Source organism: Macrobrachium nipponense, chromosome 23 (assembly GCF_015104395.2).
Source record: "Macrobrachium nipponense isolate FS-2020 chromosome 23, ASM1510439v2, whole genome shotgun sequence".
NCBI classification, from domain to species: Eukaryota; Metazoa; Arthropoda; class Malacostraca; order Decapoda; family Palaemonidae; genus Macrobrachium; species Macrobrachium nipponense.
In genome coordinates this window covers 78,040,249-78,060,532 of record NC_061090.1, presented here as the reverse complement: position 1 = coordinate 78,060,532, position 20,284 = coordinate 78,040,249, and the positions used below count along the sequence as shown (strand labels likewise).

Here is a 20,284-nt window from a genome sequence, read left to right as displayed (position 1 = left end):
CTTAAGAACCTAAGAAAAGCCAACTAATAGAATAACTCTCCCATTATGATATTAGGTAAAAAGGTAATGTAACTAATTTTGTCATTTGAGGATTTGTCTACCTCAAGAGTGTTAGGTGTTGCTTATTATTATTATTAGGTGGTAACAGCAAATCTCAATTAGGGTATTGCTATAACAACATGAAATCAATTATTAACAAGCTGGATTCCATTGACTGACAATGATTAAGAATAATCTCCTAAAGGGGCATCTTTATTAGTAGTTGTAGTAGTATAGTAGTAAAAATTCCCCTGGAGGCAGTGAAAATTGTAGCAAGACCAAGAAGTTTGGCAGCCCAGCAGGATGAAACCAAATATAAGACAAAACACAGCATGCTGGAGAAATAAACTTTAACCAGACCATGAAGCTAAAGAGTAAAGGATGGAAAAGAGAGCAGCTGGGGGATGAAGGGGTGTGTACATCAAAAGTACATGGTAGGTGAGCAAACAAACCATACCGCTGAAGTGCAATTTTATTTGCAATAAGATTGGTGTGGAGTATAGTATAACTGCACAAATTAGCAACCATATCACCCCCAAATGAAGGCACATGTTTGTCAAGTGTGTGCATAATCATTTTCAGATTTTAGAAACCATTTAGAAACCGGCAAATGATGAGGGTTATCATTTTTATCTATTACCAAAATATACAACCTGTACCTACTTTCTCAGCTGGATCCCTTCACTGCTCAAGCCTCAGCTATTTATTTTTTTCTTTAATTTAAAGATAACTGCATTTGGAAGGACTCCTGATCTATCAAATGCAATAATTAAGATGCTAGAGTGCTGTATATCGAACTTATCTATATTTTTCATACTTTATTTCCCCTTCCCTCAACTCTGCCTGGACTTTTCTTAACATTCTTCAAGTCTTAGCTTCAGTTCAACAGTTACAACCTGTGTATATATCTAATAGATATTTAGATATATAGAATATATATATATTATATATATATATATATAGATATATATATTATATATATATATATATATATATATATGTAATATATTGTATAATTATGATAATTGATTGATAAGATTGTCTTTTCCTTGTAAGTATACTTTATCATAAAGTAGTTTACCCAAACAACAATCAAGTTACGTTCAGTACTCAGGGATATTTGAGAAAAACTGAAAAGGAGGCAATCACATTGAAAAAACTATTTCATATATAATAGCAAACCTTCCAAACTATCAAAGAACCTTTCTTATACAAAAAACCAAAACCATAATTGCTCTCTTGTCATAGAAATGACTATGTAAGTGCAAAGACTGTATGCAAAACTTGTCAGATTTGTAAGCATTATCATTAAAAAGAGTGGTGCTCACTCTAACCACCTCAGGAGAACCATGACTAGGAGATACAAAAAACAGTACTGCTGATCTAGAGCAGCTCTTACCGAGTAGGTCAATGATATTCCAAAGCATATCACAATAAACTGATGTTGTAGTGCATCCTTAATTTAAGAAAACTGCCTATGTTCATACTCAATGGTTTACATACATGAATTTTTGACATCACTGGATTCCTTAAAAGGTACAGATAACACAACTGGATTACTTAAAAGGAACAGATAATACCTAGTACACAACTATGTCTACCACAATAACCTGTGAGACCATGCTTTTTCTTACATACAAAAATTATGTTCTAAAGTGTGATTTTTCATATGAAGCACAAAATATATAATGTATTATGAAATAAAAAATATCTAAAATTATAGCATCAATGATATTTATATTTTTCCATGTAATTTCAACAACTTTCTACATGATAAAAATAAGCAATACAATAACAGCACTAATTCATTAGCATGAAATTAAAATGAAAAAGCATAAAAATGTGTAACAAAGTTAAACAACAAAGAAAAATGGTACAATAAATACAACTGTTAATATTACATATTTTTTAACTGAAGATTTTGCACCCAGTTACTCTCTAAACCTTTGGAAGGGAAGGTCTGATGAATTTGAGAAGTAAAAGAGCTGTTCAAGGTGCTTTGCCTACTATTATCAGTAAACTGATCTCTACAATACACATTCTAATACTATTCCTTTTCTAAATCCACCTGGCAGGGTAATTCACTTTTTCTACATAGTGCTCCAATATTTGGAATATGTAGATCATCCTTTGCTGTGATGCAATGGGAAGAACAATGCTATTTTACAGGATGGAAATATCAGCACATACAGTACACGTACTGTATATCGTTTTTATGAAGATGGTGAGTGTTAATTACATTTATACAGTCACTAGTTATCTTTTTATTTCATGGCTGCTCAGTCTTTACATTTTCCATTTCTCCCTGATTATCTTCATTACTCTTTGTTTCAATATCCATATCTTCAAGCTCATCTACATCATCATCTTGCACTTCTATTGTGCCTTCATGAACAATCTGCTGTATATTTGCCATACCCTGAAATTTAAAAAACTGTAAGATTTTCTTTTACTGCACCCAACTTGGCACTAACATACTATTTTACACAAGTCAGAAAGGTTGAAGAATTTTCTGAGAAAGGCACACTTAATAATACCAATACCTGCCTAGTAGAGAATATTATCATTATTAATAAGGCTTAGTTTTTCCAGACCTGTGTCTTAAGAGTAGAGAATAAGCAAGGTGTCACATTTGAGAGTAGCATTTGTTTCAATCATGACATACTCTTAACACCAAACAATCTCAGAATTAAATATAAGTCTCTGTTAATCTCTTAAAGAATTGCAGGCAGAACAGTGTGAAACATATACCTAGGTACAAACAGAATACAAAAAACAGTTACATACAGAGTATGTAATGCCTAGATACCCCCACATACTTACATACTATGACAAGTGGTTATGGCCATCAGCAATCCTTATAACCTATACAGCGATAAACGAAACATTTATCTTCCACCATCTTATCAGACTAAGTAATTATAAAAATTAATAATGTTCTAGTCAGAGAATCAATTACACAATTATTCATACAGTGCATCTATTTTTTATTTTTGTTAATTTTCTTGAATAACATCTACATTTAATCTACTCTTATTATCTTTTCTCTTTTTCATACATGCGCATTCTCCTTTATAAAATCTTGCTGATAAACTCGATCATCATTACTGCATTGCACTAGCCATTCCCTTTTTGGGGGTTAAAAAGAAATGCGAGTTTTATGTCTTTTGTTTAGTGAACTTTTAAAACTATAGAGAAAACTGGACTAATTTCATAATGAACAATGTGTCTATCTAAATCCTTATGACATAATAAAAACAAAGTTAATTTGATGGTACCAATTCATTATGAAAATGTTTAAGATTACCAAAATGCCAGTTAACAGCATACCTCCTACATATAACACTAAAAGTATGTAAATTCTTACTAGTTTTAACAATCTGATACAGTAGATACAATATTATAAAATTACCTGCTTCCACCAGCAAATGCAGTACCCACTGATAGTTTATGCAGAATATGAGTGGGTAATTACTTGTATAGTAAAAGAAAGTAGGCAGCCCTTAGAAATGCTCTCAACAAGGACATCTTTTCAGTTTATTTGGCAATGTTATGGGAAGTCATTATTCAACATAATGAGTCATGCATGTTGGCCAAGTGCACAATATGAATGATGCAACTGCATTTATGCATTCAAGAATCATCTAGACTGGAATTTTAAACTCAAAATCTTGAACAGTGCAAAACCTTTGCTGAATTATATCCAGATTTTCAAGTAATGCTATTTCTAACAATTTTGAATAGCTAAATAGTACTAATATCTATTGCCTGAATCTTGTGATACATTAGATAAGAATAAAAAAATTTTTATACAGAAGACAAGGAAGATACTGAACTTAGAAACAATGCACACTAAATGTATGTATAACAACAACGGGAATATGAGAGCTTCAAATAGCTTTTGAAAAGAATTGCTTACTGGGTATTCATCTGTTTCTTCAGCTAGAGTAAAGAGGCCAAAATCATCAGCATGCTGCAGCAGCGGGCAAACAATGGACGTCTCAACACCCAAAGTATATTCACATACTTCAGGTTCCAAAAGATAGATGGTCACTGAGCTTGGGCTGAAATGATCAAAACATGGTAACACTTGTAACAGGACAAAAGCTTCTTTTATATCAATCAAAAACATTATGTAAATTAATGGCCCCCTTTTCCTGAATATGCATATCGGGTATTATCTTCATACCTAAACTATAACACCACCTACAAGAGGTGTAATGCAGGCACCTTCTGTTAAATAAAATCAACTCATCAATTCTGACTTTTTATTAGGTCTAGGGGATCAAATATGAAACCAAGCATAATTTTTTTTATATATTTAGGTAAACACTCAAAGCTCAAGCTGTTGTTCAACCTCCAATTCTTTGAGGGTTACTCATTAATATTAGAAATAAAATACAAGTCAACCTAGAAAAGAAAAATTTCCACAAATAATTTGACTTTAAGTACACCTGAATGGTAAATCTCTAAAGCATCAAAATAATTGCATGTGGTGAGGGAGATGGGCAGAATTTATTTTTTTGCTTTTGTACTTTTACAGCATCCCTTTTGCATCCAGTTACATTATTTCTGCCCTTTGCTTTTCATCAGTTCTCTTTGGTTTTTCCCTTGTTTCTGTCCAACTTCTTTAGGGCAGCACAATTAGTCTAAAAATACCTCTGAGGTCTTGTTAACTTTTAAGTAGCCGGTCAAATTAATGGTTGAGCTCCATACTGCTTTGATTGTGGTTAACTAAAAAGTAGGGGAATTTTTAAACCCCTTTGTTGACTTCCTTTCCCCACTTTCAAGTAGCAACCGAGCAGCAAGGTGGTTCTCTGCAGTGAGTTTGCAGGGAAGGGGGATAGATCAAATGGATACTTATGAAATAACTATGAACTATAGAACTTTCAGATGCAAATACGTTGAAGAATAAAATCAATTTTATCAGCCTGGAGTGAAGGACCAAGGTAACCAAATATACTCAATTCTTCATGGTCTCTTTCATAAGTAAGGCATTACCAGAGTGGTTCTTATCATTAGACTCTCTTGTGCACTAACCATAGGCGTAACTGCGGGGGGGCACAGGGGGGCACGTGCCCCCCCATTTGAAACTGGTGCCCCCCCCAGGTGCCTCCCCATTTTGAGTTCATGTAGCTTGTAGTAAAACCTAAGTTTAATTTTCATATTATTATTATTATTATTATTATTATTAATGTTAAAGTTTTCTACATCAAGTAGTTTGGATATTTTTTGTATGCGATGTGTTGACGTAACGCTGGCATGGATTAGCCGAGACAGTGCAGTTCCTGTTGGATAATGACAATCATTCTGTACGCGGTCGTGTGAATAAGAACGTCACCAAGACATGGCAGGTATTTATGTTACAAGCGTTTCAGGCTCATTTCTATTTTTCTTTGTAGTAGTGCTGTCATTCTTTCGTCCTTGATAGTTTGATAGCAAGTGCATAAAAGCAAATTTTCAATGTTATGGGCAGTGTACTCTAAGGAAAGGATTGCTTTGCTTAGGGCCATTTATTTAGTGCTGTAAGAAGTTTATGTAAGCTTGCATTGCTTAAGGCCGTTTATTTAGTGCTGTAAGAAGTTTTCACCTACGTAAATGAAACATATCATAGAAATATTAAATGAATAATTCCAATATATTTTTTTCTTTTTTACAATAAGCAAGTGTTAATTTTGATTCTCTTAATTATATTTTGTTTAGCCTACATACCAAGTGGTTTTATTTCATTGCTAAACCATTACTTATAATATCTACTTTGGATTTACAAGTGTGGTCAGAGGTTCATAATTCGTACTGAAAAAATATTTGAGCAAGTTTGTTATATAAAAATGTGATTCACAAATTAGTAGGCTTAAATATTTTAAAACAACTTTAACATCTTTCCGCAAGATTTAAAAAAAAAATATTATAATTTGTGCATGCCCAGTGCCCCCCCATATTCAGCTATGGCCCCCAGGTGGCCCCCCATTAAGAGACTCCTAGTTACGCCGCTGGCACTAACCCACAAAATTACAGCCTCAAAACTACAAAAGCCTTATAATTATTCATTCCATTAAAATCCCCACGTGCTCCGGAAAGCAATCTCGAGGTAAAAGATCAGAGAGGCTGTGGTGTTAATGAAGAGAGGGGGAGGTGGTGTGTGGAGGAAAAGTTTGTGGATAGGCTAAATATATATCATGCACACCCTAAGACCATGCATACTTTAAGGTTATGCTATAAAAAAAAAAATCAATGTAAAAAACAACCCTGAGTGGGGACTTTTACATGACACTCGTAAATTTTACAAGGTGTACATGTTTTCTCTAATAATTTATTTTATTTTATTTAGTAAAATTATATTTATGTACAGCTCACACAATATATCATAAAAGATAACTAAAATCAGTAACATATTTATCGTAGTATATTTGTTGTAAAAATTTACGAGATTTACAGATGCAGTAACTTTTTGGGAGGTATACATCTTTTTTCCTAATATTTCTTTGCAAAATTATAATTAAAGCTGACATAATATCATAATAGATAACTAAAACCTACAGCAATCCCTGGGTATATTTATGAGCAAATAAATAAGTCATCATGGGATAGACAGCAGTGGTACATTCCCTATCAAGTCTAAAAACATACTAAAAGCTCTCTTTGACTTCTGACCCCCCAAGCTGATAAATTTCAGTTGCCACAAGTCATTTATGGGCCACTGAAGTGCTATGAATGTCTTTCCCGCTAAATTCATCCAAATCATCTGGGACAATGTTAATACTCACTGTGAGTTAGCCCATCCACCACCCAAAACCTGTTTTAGATACTCACATGATGGTGCCCACCCATTAAGAGTTACCTTTCATACACACCACAAGCATGAATACTTTTGATATAATCATTAAATCATTTACTAGAACTTGGGTGGAACAAAGGTACTCACCAGTGCTGGTAATACATATAATTTGACTGGGGATGCAATATTCAAATGAACAGTGAACTAAATGGTGTGTGAAAGATGGAATCCAGACTGCAATCTAGTGAAAATTTAAACATCACTTTCTGAATTCTAGAAATAATCTAAAGAGCTTGACTGAAAAAAAAAAAAAAAAAAAAAAAAAAGGGGGTCAGTTCCAACTAAATCCTGTAGGTAATCAACAGTTACCCACTGTCAAACAGATGGCAACTACACATACACTTTTCTGATCCAAAAAGACTGTCAGACTGAAGGGAACAGCTCTGAATTTCCTGTACAGGATGTATTTGCTATCCAGTCTGAGAATTATGTACCTTGGCTCATCAAAAAATCTAGGTGAAAATGACTGAAGAGGTACCTCCAGGATGACACTGCTGACCTGCAAACACCAAAGTTGCTCTTGCACTTAGGCAGTGACAGACTCCCCATGCACCCCTCAACAGTGGAGAAAATTTAGTATTTACTGAAGTAGATCTGGAAACTATGTGGAGCATCACCTTTGAAGGAGTTGGATTTGCAAAAAAGGGCTTTTCTTAAGGTACAATACTCAAGAGGTGTGATATTTCTTCACTTTTTACATCAACAGTGATAATTTACTAGTACGCAGTGGTAAAATCCAGCAATGTTTGAGAAAGGTCTGTCCATCTTTAAGTTGTAGGGACATGGCACTGACAAAGTTGTAGCTTTCCAGTGCCAAGATTTATGGTTGGAATGTACCAAAGAAGACTATCATGGTTAGGAAAGTGACCAGTGGCAATCACAGAGAAAATACAGGTGACAACTTGGACAACACTTATCAATATGAAAAAAATAAGCTCACACTAAATATACAATGAATTGGTATTACATATAGTAAGCAATACTTCCACAATGAAAACAGTAACTACAATGACTATTCTGGACCAAAAATAGCAAAATGACTTACCTGACTTTCCACAGTGAAGAGCTACAGGATAAAACATTTTCTTTAGCATCGAGCTAAAGCAATCAATCTCTTACTCAAATGATTAGCGGCACTATAAATACATAGGCAATTACCAGTGTCAATGCAATAAGCAATTAGATTATTTTCCTCCTCTTTAACATACATTCTTCATGCAACTGTGCAAAAGCAGCCAAAGAAACAGTGATGATCCAATTACTTGTAGTATATTATATCCATCTTGCAATAAAAACCCAAAGTAAAAGTATTTACATATTTGTATTCCTCTAAAACCAGGCATTATTTTAGCTACAAGCACAATCTCAAATATGTAACTAGAAATAACCAATTTTTATTTAATATAAATTCCTGTTGCAATATGAAAGTACTCAAGTACTAGGAACAAAGAGATTACATGTATTACCTCAATTATCCACACTAATACATCTAAGGCCCTCAGGGATATTAAGTTTGATGATGTACAAAAAAATGAATGAATATAGAACTGCAATTTCATATACATTTTCCCCTAATTTCATTGCACAGTACTGTCTATGCTTATAAACAACACAGAATACACTGTAAATAATGTATGGAAAAGAAAGAAATACAGTAAGGTACTGTATACATTAACAGTTCAGTACTATATATTATCAGGTAAGGTTCACTATAAAAACAAAAATTGAACTTTGTAGTATACTGTATACAAAAAAAAGTAAGAGAACAAACCAGACAGACAAAGGCAAACAAATGCACGGTACATATGTACTGCAGTTTACCTCAATGTGATGTATACATGCCTGCATACACAAACATACTGCACTTATACACAGCTGAGTTTCTATTAAACAAGTAAATAACATTTTGTATTGCATGTTGGTTCCTCCAAATTAAAAGTCTAATAAGCATTTCATTCAAATCTGTGTGTACATGGCTAATTGCAAATATTTTACAGCAATTTTGTTATTTATTTTGTATGACATAGAAAAATTACCTAAATTTTTACACCATCCAAAACACTTCATTAGCTGCAACAGCTTAAGATATCACATATCGTTGGTTTAACGTGTAAAAATTACAATAATCAATAAACTGTACCAACTGAAGTCACACTTCTCAAATGCAACTAGACAGCAGAATGTTTGTAGCATAGCAAACAAAACAAAGCAATCAACTGTGTATTGCTACCTTATTTATATGATTATATTTTTATTTCAAAATTTGCTACCCAAAACTAGGGTGCATCTTCATGGTAAGCATGTTTTTAATGCAGGGAAATATAATAATTTCTTATTTTTAACCTTAATTTTTACTTTTGCAAATTTAACCCCTCATTAATTCACTGTTAGTATTGGAGTTATCCATCTGAGGTATGCGAGACGGGGGAGACTCGTGAGTAGTGGGGTACTTTATTCTACACACACAGGAGCTGATCAACTGGTTGGAAGAGACACTGAGGTGTGTAGAGGTCTTCATAGGTAGCCATTGAGAGAATGACATTAACATGACATATTCATGAAACATTTATATCAGCCACTCAAATGTGATGAACAAAATGACGTATACAACGAAGATGCTTAGGAGCCAATAACAGTCACAAAAGCTCTAGAAATGACCCAGTCATGAAACTTCTAGCATAGTCATGATGCAGCTCTATCAGCCATTCACACATCATATAAAATGAAATTGTTCATGATGATATTGCTTTTGAGTCAATACCAGTTGCAAAATCTCCCAAGCAGCAGAGTGCTCTCCCATCCCTCACCACCCTGTTTTCCTGGTCCTACTCCCCCAGAATGCAATTACCCAGGTCTATACCCCCTAATATGCATTTATCAGTGTGCTAAACTGTTATTAGTATTACCATTCAGTACTTCTGCCTACACAGATGTGCAAACCAAACAGAAGACTTTTCATACATTATATACAGTAGACACTCGGTATTGGCGTTCTCAAGATTCACGGACTCAGCTATGCGAAGGCTTCTCTATGGACCATATCTACTCATTATTCACAACAAATTTACCTGTGCGTGGTATTTTTTACTGAGAAATATTCAATAATTACTGTATTTTCATATCAATTTCACAATTAAATGCACTTTTTGTGATAAAGCTATTAAAATATTCAGGTATAAGCATTTCCAGAGGGGGTTTCTTGTGTTTGAACTAACAAAATAGGCAGTTCTAAGCATTTCTGAGGTTTTAAGTATTGGTGGAGTTTAGCTTTTTCCAGGGTTCTGGTACACATCCTCCCGCAAACTCAGGGCCACTGTATAACCATGTACTGTATATATTATGGTAGGCTGCAGTTCCATACAGACAGTGCCAAGTTGCAGATAATGCACATGCATATAATTAAGGTAATACTGTAACTGCCAATATAGGAAAATATCATCTGAAACTATCTTTAACAATGGAAATGACATGTCTAAAGCTTCAATTTGTACATCATTAGAATTATGAAATATTACTTTAGATTTAACAACTCTTAACTCTACTGTTGCCATACAACTGTGGTTTTCTTAATCAAATATGCTAAAACCTTAGAACACAGTCACCTCTGGGTGAAAGTACACCTACCTATCAGTTTCTTTGCATTTCAGCTTCACTTCAACCTGTCGAGGATTCCCTGTAAGGTCACAAATTGTGCCTTCAGAGTAAAAATGAGATACATGTCTCTTCCCCAACTTATACTGCTTCTCTGGATGCTTTATGGAAAGGAATAAAAAACAAAGATTAGGCAGGACAAATAAATACAAAGTTGAAAAATATGCTGGACTGTGCATTTATTATTATTAATATTAATATGAACATGGGTTTATGAGTTATAAATTTCAATAAAATTTTTGAATGGCAATTTGTATTTTCCCTTCATATACAAACCATAGCCTTTTATATAGGAGTATCTTCTAACATGATCTGAGAACCAGTCAAAACCTGGTAACAAGATGGTTTACCAAGTGGTTAACAAGCACATGATTGGGGTGTGTGAGGGATACCTCACACCAACCATCACACTCACTTTTCCTTCTGCCACAGGAACTGAGCAGAGCAGTCGAGGTTGGACTAAATATAAAAGGCTGTGGACTGCATACCAAGGAAAAATAAAAGCTGTTATTTAAAATTTATTATTTTTTCCTATGGGAACACCAACCATTGCCTTTAATATAATCCTTAGGTGGGAGGTCAGTCCCATGGAACTGCCATAATCCCAGTTGCCTTGCAAGCAAGGGAGGTCATGACTCATGAACTTCTATTGGTCTGACAAAACTGTTGGCCACACTAGTAGGGTCCTGGGCCTGAAAGACCCTTGTAAAGTGAGAAGGGGTTACTCAAGTAAGGAATCATTCAGAGAACCATAAAGCCTCACACAGGTGGTCATGGTAAAACCCATAATTCAATGCTGGACTAAACTCTACCTAGTCCCCTTCCCCCTTCTTACAAGAGAGGATGTTGGAGATGCCCGAAGTTCAATCACCTTACCTTGCCTGACTCTAGTGTACTTTGACCCAGATGCTGCTCTTAAAAGAGGGTATAAGAATGAAATGAAATCCAGTCATTCCACTTCCACACCCACACTTAAACCAGGCTTAGGGACATTACACAAAGCACTGGGCTCGTCCAAAATGGAGTTCTGGTGACAACACAACTTCTTAGACAGCCATCAGCAGTCCCACAGAAAACTGATTGTCCCTTGTGGGTAGAATAAGAAACTGGGAGCCTGATATATCAGACATTGCCACACCCCTCCTCAACCTGAAAGCCCAAAAAGTCCAGCCAAACACTGAGGGATGGACCAGTGCCCTTGACTTTGAGATCCATCCCATGGGAAAGGAGTCAACCTCCTCAGAATAGATGAAAGTCTGATGAACCCATTTGAAGCCAAAAGAAAGAGGTCCTAGATAACTCTTTCTAGTACGTACATACTGATTGTTAATACTGAAAGACAACACCACTCCAAACTCCAGGAGTTGACAATTTCAAAAATTACTGAAAAGTGTGGCTGACAAAGCAGTATCTTATCCAGATCCCCAACTTTGATTTGGGGAAGAAGAAATAAAGACAAAGCCAGGAAAGAGCGGTTTAAATGTAAAGACTTTGTCCAAAAGTGAGATATTCTTGAAAGATACCTTCATAATGTATAAGGCACTTAGACCAATCCACTCGGAACCACAGTTCCTGAGAGATGGAGACTGCTCAGTACTTAAAGTACTGTATATAAAACTCCACCAAAGAGGAAAGGTCTAACCCAATCAAACAAAAGACTGAAAAGGCAAACCCTAGCCTTTACATTACATACTGAAAATTACCTGACTCAGCTAAGGTAAAAAGGGAAGGTCTGTGACCTATTGTGCATAAGCTCTCAACATAAATATTACCTTCCATGATATTAATCACAGAAGACTCTCCTCCCCTTGTTGAATTTTTTCCAAAATTCTCAAAAAGTTACGCAATTAAATTCCTTGTCACTCTACTCATTCTCTCAGGTGCCACTGACAACTCCAGCATAAAGTTGCAGAAGTGTACAGCTCAACAAAAAAGGTGAATGCAAGGCTGACAGGGAAAGAGGGCTGGGTTACTCCCACAGCACTTTAACCAAAGAAACAGAAGATCAGGGAACCCCTCAGCCAGCAGCCAACAAGGAAATGGTAATGCTAAGTAAAGAGGGAATATGAAACACTGTTTATCACGCCTTGCAGAAGTTAGGGAAAGAGAACAACATTCAGAATTGACTGTCCTGTAAGTATGGAATCACCGCTCCAAGAATTGAAAATTAAAACGAAAAACCGAAGTTCTCCGTAATCCTAGCCTCTACCCATTGAGTATGAGAACTCAAATACTTGAAGATTAATTGCTAGTCAAGACAGCAGGGACCAAAACCCCCAGCAACTACACAATGAAAGTTGAGTAGTTTACTTGCCATAACATTCCACTTCACAGAATACACATAATGCAGACAACATGACAGAAGGAAACCATCCAATCGAGCACCTGCACTGCTAAAGGAAGTAAAGTATGATTTACCACTCACCTTTATTTAAAACAAAGTCATGATGGTGATGTTACTGCTCATCCACCACCAAGACTCTCATCATTCCCAGAATCTGCAACATTAAACAAGTTGCAAACTGCAAGAATGATGCAGTGCAGACAAGGTGCACCCAAAAGGTAACCATCTGAGCCATCTGAGACTAAACTCATCCTAGGTGTGTGGCCAACTCTTCAGATGCTTCTGAAATCAAAGTAATACCAAAGACAGAGAGTAAGGAAATCCTTAAAAAGGTTTCTGTCGCCAAAGAAAAGCAAAAGCATTCTTAATGCTCACTATAAAAAACTGAAGTGTCAAGGAAAATTCTGAATCAGCACTTCAGTATCGTATCAGGCACACAAACAAACAAAAAGGGTTTGTAGAAGAAATACAAAATACCCTGTGTTTACAGAAGACCAAGAAGGCTGTTCCTGCCACAACAGAAACTGTGCCATTACCTCCATAAGATCATTAACACAAGAGACCATCTAGAGGGAACTCTCTTCTGACAAGTGTCAGCAAGCTCAGGTATTTTACCTAATGTTTGGGAATGAGATTGGACTACACTTGATAAGAAACCTCCATCTGTGATGAAAAAGTGAGAAGCCTATCATGAAATGAAGATGTTGCACCTTTCACGGCACAACTCCATAAATTAAAGGTATATATTGTAATAAGAAAATAGTATTAAGAGAGCCCAAGCAGAAATAAAGGTGGAAAGTATGTAATATTCCTGGATAAAGACCATTGGTAGTTCCATCATGAAAATGAAAACAAAGAAGAGTGTTATTGGCTCTCTACACTTCCCTCCTTGCATCACAGGGCTGGTCAAGTCAAGAACCACAAACAAAGTTACACCCACCATGATGAACTAATGCAACCAAAAACTTTTTTTCAATGCAGCAGTCAAAAAGCCAAGACCACCATAACCATCAGTAACCAACTCTGGAGAGTGTGAAGGTCTTCCCTCACCAGATTAAATTAGGGAGGCTGCAATAGAAAGAATACCTAATTGTTGTTAGACTAAACTCCTGCAGAAACTTCTGAAATTACTAAGACTAACAGTACATATGTCAGAGAAAGACACAACTGGTGAAGAACCTTTCATGAAAAGTTTACATTCCTGGCATATCCCAGACAACTTTCTAGCAGGAAATTCCCTTCCAACAAAATTATCTAAAGAAATAAAACCATTGCCAGAGACATAACAGCCCACATAAGCAGAAATGTCTCGGCATCAACAGTGTTTACAATAAAACAAAAGTAACAAAAAATGTATTTAAACAAAAGAGAATGGCATAGAGAGAATACTCATTCAAAATTCAAGTTCTTAACTGGTAGTTAGGACCAGTCAAAAGAAAACTGAGTGTGACAGTTGGTGAGAGGGATACTCCTCTAATCAAAACCCCATCTCCACCTGTTATCCACCTGATTAACAACTTGTCACCAAGTTTCGACCAGTTTCCTGTAGAAAATCATTATCATATAACCATTATAATTATGTAACAACACCATATAAAAATGTACAAAAACTGGTCTTCACCTTCTTGAAGAGTAAAAATGGAATAACATTCGGGAACTTCACTCCACAACCATAATATAAAAAATTAATAATCTGAAAGTAATGTTACCTTTTTTATCCATTTCTTATGTTCATCAATCTTAAAGATGCCAAGTAAATTTACAATTTTTGACCCATCTCGACTTTCATGGTACTGTTCAACTTTTCGTCCGTAGCAAAACTCATACTTCCACCAACCTGAGCCCTGAAATAAAGACCTGTGAAAGACTAGGTAAACTTAGATAAATAATAAAAATCTTAGTACACCATACAGGAAGAATGCCACACGCACACAACTGCTTACCTAGCAAAAAGAAATAGGTATAATTTAATATATATATATATGTATATATATATATATATATATATATATATATATATATATATATATATATATATATATATATATATATATATATATATATATATATATATATATATATATATAGATAGATATATATATATATATATATATATATATATATAGATATATATATATATATATATATATATAGATATTATATATATATATATATATATATATATATATATATAGATATATATAGATATAGTATATATATATATATATATATATATATATATATATATATATATAGTATATATATATATATATATATAAGATAATATAGATATATATATATATATATATATATATATATATATATATATATATCTATATATATATATCTATATATATATATATATATATATATATGTATATGATACATATATATATATATATATATATATATATATATATATATATATATATATATATATATATATATATATATATATATATATATATATAGATATATGTATCATATATATATATAGTATATATATATATATATATCTCTATATATATATATATCTATTATATCTATATATATCATCTCTATATATATATATATATATATATATAGATATATATAAGATATTGTATATATATATACTATATTATACTTATATATATATATTATCTATATATATATTATATATATATATATATATATATATATAGTATATATCTATATTAATCTATATATATATATATATATATATAAGCCATTCTAGAGGCTTATAAACAACTTTCCCAAGAATATCTGAACATCTCAGAAGACGCCATGAGGTCGTTAACGGTCATTCTCTCTCAGATGAAGAAAGCCGTCACCTCCCCCAACATCCCCCAAAAAGTCCGTTGGGCATGGGGGCGTCCCTTATAGGGGCACTCATTGGCCAATAGACCTAAGGACAGGTGCCAGACCCAATCATGGCCTAGAAGCAATATATCGGGGGTTTCTGGGGGGTATTGAGGAGAGAGGAAACCAAGCCGTCTCCTTGAGGGTCAGGCAGTCAAGCGTCGGTCAAGAGAAGGGAAAGACGCACTTTCCCCTCGTGCCCTCTGCCGGTTTCCGCTCGGTCTCAATCCCGCTGGTACATAGATATTAAGTTCATTTCACTCGGGCCCTTGTGTAAATTCATTAGAATATAAGACCGGTGTTAAATTAATCACTGAGCGTTTGATTTCTGCATGACCCACAGTAACTTAAGAAACCCACGCGACCCAGGTCGGGGTCATAATTTTGGTGTCAGGTGTGCGGGGTACACTACAAAGCGCTAATTAACGTTAAATATAGCGATTGTGGGTCTTGCGAGGTGCAGATTCGGTGACTAATTGTTCAGTGTCTTTATGATCGGAAAATACACGACGGAGCGGTCATATGAAACAACACAAAAGGGCCGCGGTTGAAGTGATACGTTAAGCAAAAGTGAGCTTGCCTTCACGTAACTAAATGTCAAGGTAACGAGCGGAGGATAGCGAAGAAAGTCGGCGTGTGATATTACAATACCGAGCGCGAGACATCGTGAAACGGGCGAATACACGCACACACGTGCTGTGCATAAAACGGCCAACAGATTAGAAAAACTGTATGCAGTGTATAAGCGAGGGAAAGACAGAAAGGACGAGTGTCGTATTATTGGAGAGAAGATTTGCACTCCCCAAATAAAACCAGCCACGACGCTGGTTACAATAGCAAGTGGAAGGAGGTGATCGTCAGCACAGTGATCAGCAGTGCCTTCGCAGAACATCGGCGATGCTAAGAAACGGATCAAAGATGGCGGCCGGCAATGCACGCCCGCCAAAAGTCTTTCCCGCTAACGGGAAAGACGAGTGCCTGGAGTCAGCTGTGTGCGCCCAAGAGAACAGGGGGAACCCTGTTGGGCAGCGGGAGGGATACCAGTTCTCCCCCCCTAAGAGTAGCAGAGTGAGACTGTCGGAGTAGGGGACTCCCCCTACAGGACAGCACACCCCCCCTCAAGAGCGGGAATGGGTCGGAAGGAGATGGGCACTTTCCTCCTTCCCCTAGCCCCTCTAGCTCTATCCGTTGAGGAGACGGTATTCACCTTCAGGATGAATGGGGGGAGTGTGAGCTGAAGCTTCGTCTGGTATAGACCAAGCTGTTAGAAGTAAGAAAAGCTGACAGCCGTCGGATGGCGGCTGACGACAGCAAGGGAGTGTAGCAAGACATTCCTCCCCTCCCCTCAAGAGGAAGGGGAAGGCGACGTGGAGAGAGTAAGGAGGGTCAGCTGGGATCCTTCCTTGGCACAAGGGACACGAGGAGAGTAATTACTGACCAGCGTGAATAATTGTCAGTGAGGGTCTTTGTGAAGAATTTAAACAGTATGGGTATGAAAATGTGGGCAACCCGTAATGGAACAAGTTTCTTTTGTTTTGTTTTTATTCACTGTAGTTTAAACTTTTTTTTTTAAGTATGAATTTTTAAGTTATTCAAGTAATTTGTCTGAGAAGTTTTGTTTTTATCAGGAATAACGTAAAAAAAAATCAACTAGTGATTTGTCAATTTCTTTTCTTAATCAGATTTGTGGTAACTGAACCCTTTTGTGATTTAGCTGTGATTGCAGTTTGAGTAATTTAATTACGAATTGTTCTTATTAGAGTAAATGAGTAGTAACCAGTTCACTGATATGATTTGCTTAATGTTGTTGGAAATTGTTAATGTTTTTTTTTTTTATGTTGTTCATTTTTGTTGTCGGTTTTCAAGTCCTCCACCTTGAGGGTAGGAGACCAAAACCTGCCCCCCCACCCCCTAGAGCCTCTCCTCAATAGCCAAAGTGGTTGTCAGAGAACACCACCAAATAGTGTTTAATGTTAAATTTATTGTTATTAGTAGTAGTTACCTGGGTGTTGACCTCTTTGAGATTCTCGTAGTTAAACCAGATTGTTATTCTTTTCAAGTACTAATGATACGAGTCCATTTAAGATCCCTGGTCAATGCCCCGGGTTAGGTAAAGAGAGAAAGAAAAATAATAATAAAAAAAAATGGAAAAGTAAATAAATGAATAAATAAAATGAAATAAAATAATAATAATTTTAGTTAAGTAATAGTACCGGAGCTAATGCCATTACCAAGGATAATGCCTATCCATTACCCTCGATCAAAGTGCTTTACTTAAAGTAAAGGAGAGTAAGTTTTTCGCCACATTGGATCTCAAGGCTTGCCCTGATGATGAAAGTAAAGAGAAAACGGCCTTTATAGCAATCGGCTATATGAATATAATTTCCTTCCCTTCAGGTTGAATATCTTACAGCTCATTTTCACGAGTAATGATACGCGTTTTAGCCTCTATAATTAGCATTGTGAGTTTTTGTATATTTAGATGATATCATTGTAGTTGGTGCTACTGTAGAGGAGCATAAAGGTAACCTGATACAAGTTTTGGAAGCATTAAGGCGTCATGGGATGAAAATAAATTTAGAAAATGTAAGTTTATCCAGGCCGAAGTAGAATTTTTGGGTCACCTAGTAACATCTGAAGGCCTTAAGCCTTGTGCCGATAAAGTTGTAGCAATTAAAGAATTCCCACGACCAAAACATGCGAAAGATGTAGCCAGCTTCCTCGGACTAGCGGGTTACTATCGGAAGTTCATTAGGAACTTTGGACGGATAGCGAGACCGTTAGATGCATTAAGGAAGCAACCTGATTTTCCAATGGGGTGAGAAGGAGAGGAACGTTCTCAGAAATGAAAAGATGCCCTAATGAGCGACGAACTCTTGGATTATCCGAGGTTCGATCGTCCTTTTTCAGTGACCACATTCGCAAGTGATATTGCGATAGGAGTAATCTCCCAGATTGACGATGAAGGTAATGAAAGACCAGTTTGTTTTGCATCACGAGGATTAAAAGGGGCAGAGAATAATTATAGTACCTTCGATCGAGAGGCTTTGGCGGTCTTATGGTTGCTGGAGAGACACCGTTATTTTTTGCTGGGACACAAAATAAAGATTTTCACAGATCATCAACCATTAACATATCTGTTGAAGAAGAGCGAGATTACAAATCGCCAAGCTCGATGGATCGAGCGAATTTTAGAGCTTGACATCTTAAAGATTGAATATGTCCCAGGTAAGGTAATAGGAAGGCGGATGCTCTCTCCAGGAACATCATAAGAGTAACAAACTCGTGCTACAGGGCGCAGGGAGGAACGACAAAGAAACCTCGTGACGTTGGTGGCACAGGCACTGCAGGCATAGTGCCAGCAACGTCGCGACGGTACCGAACAATGACAGTCAATCAAACGTAAGCGCGACGCGCAGAAAGCGGGAAATTCGCAAGCACTCTCAGATGAATGGGAGTGCCCGAGGCGGTAGCTGGTCAAATGCAGGTGGAACTCCGTCTGGGGGATTCCAGAATAAATGCCCGGAGAATGAAAGTGTGGTTGATTTTTGTGATTGGAATGTGTGAGAATTGGTTGAAAGTCAGGTGTCTGAAGCTTGGATTAGTCAGATTAAGGCTTGTGTGGAAGGTGAGAGTAACGGGTTCCCGAATTTTGTGCATTTATCAAAAAACTTGTTTTTCATTGTGAAAGGCGTCATGTTAAGTAAATATGAAAAGGGCCGCCGCTGATATCCGAGCCCAAAGTCGTTCTTCCTCGAGCCTTAGTAGAGAGAGCCATACACATGATTCATGTTAGCCCTTATGCTGGGCATGTAGGCATAGAAAGATCTTTTAGAAGAGCCCGTGAACATTTCTTTTGGGTTGGCATGCTTTGAGACATAACTAGATTTGTAAGTAACTATCGTCCCCCCTGTGTTTAATACGATGGAAAAGCAACCTGTTAAGTATTTTTTTTGTTTTTTTATTGAAAGAGCCATCCATTTTATTTATGTAAATCCTTACGCCAGGCATACTGGCATAGAAAAGTCCCTTGTCAGAGCACTCGATGTCGTACTTGTTAAATTCTATCGTGAGCATTAAATGTGGTGAGACCATCCCTGCGGCGCCAGGGTAATAAAAGTATTATTGTGTTCGTGGGTGCGTATACACGCTCCCACCCATGGATAGGATGGTGGATATAACCTGCCTGTTGGGATCATATCATGTGAAAGAAATTAATCGAAATACTGGCTTATTCCACTTAAATGTACTAGAAGCACAAAGCGAGAAACACCGTCGCACGCAGTATACGTCAAGACGTTTGGTTTACCACACCAACCAACCAGTATCCCGTACCCGAGGTTGGCCGGGTACCTGGGAGACGAGCCAGTGGGAAATATCGGGTGCGCAAGTGGGCGCCCGGCCGAGAGCACAAGACCGAGCTCCCGAGCCTATGTCATAAGTAAATGCTATTGCAAAGTAAATGAAAAGGGGTGGTCAGTGAACAGAGTCTGTAAATGCCAACCCACGTCTTTGCCTAGGATTCAGAATCATACCAGTTGTTTATTTTT

General features: G+C 36.2%; 1 protein-coding gene across 2 annotated transcripts in view; it reads right to left on the bottom strand.

The window, feature by feature from the left end:
* Nucleotides 1-1,074: 1,074 nt before the first annotated feature.
* The window catches only part of LOC135201696 (endoplasmic reticulum lectin 1-like), a 114,028-nt gene continuing 94,818 nt past the window's right edge, over nt 1,075-20,284 (bottom strand). The window contains exons 7-10 of one of the 2 annotated variants that reach the window (XM_064230848.1): nt 14,582-14,716; nt 10,502-10,629; nt 3,959-4,103; nt 1,075-2,458 (exon numbers count right to left, since the gene is read on the bottom strand). In XM_064230848.1, the coding sequence (XP_064086918.1) occupies nt 2,309-2,458; nt 3,959-4,103; nt 10,502-10,629; nt 14,582-14,716 (558 nt within the window). In that variant the 3' untranslated portion in view covers nt 1,075-2,308. Of the gene's footprint in view, nt 2,459-3,958; nt 4,104-7,903; nt 7,944-10,501; nt 10,630-14,581; nt 14,717-20,284 lie in introns of those variants that run through there. The other variant, XM_064230858.1, reaches the window with a different exon arrangement.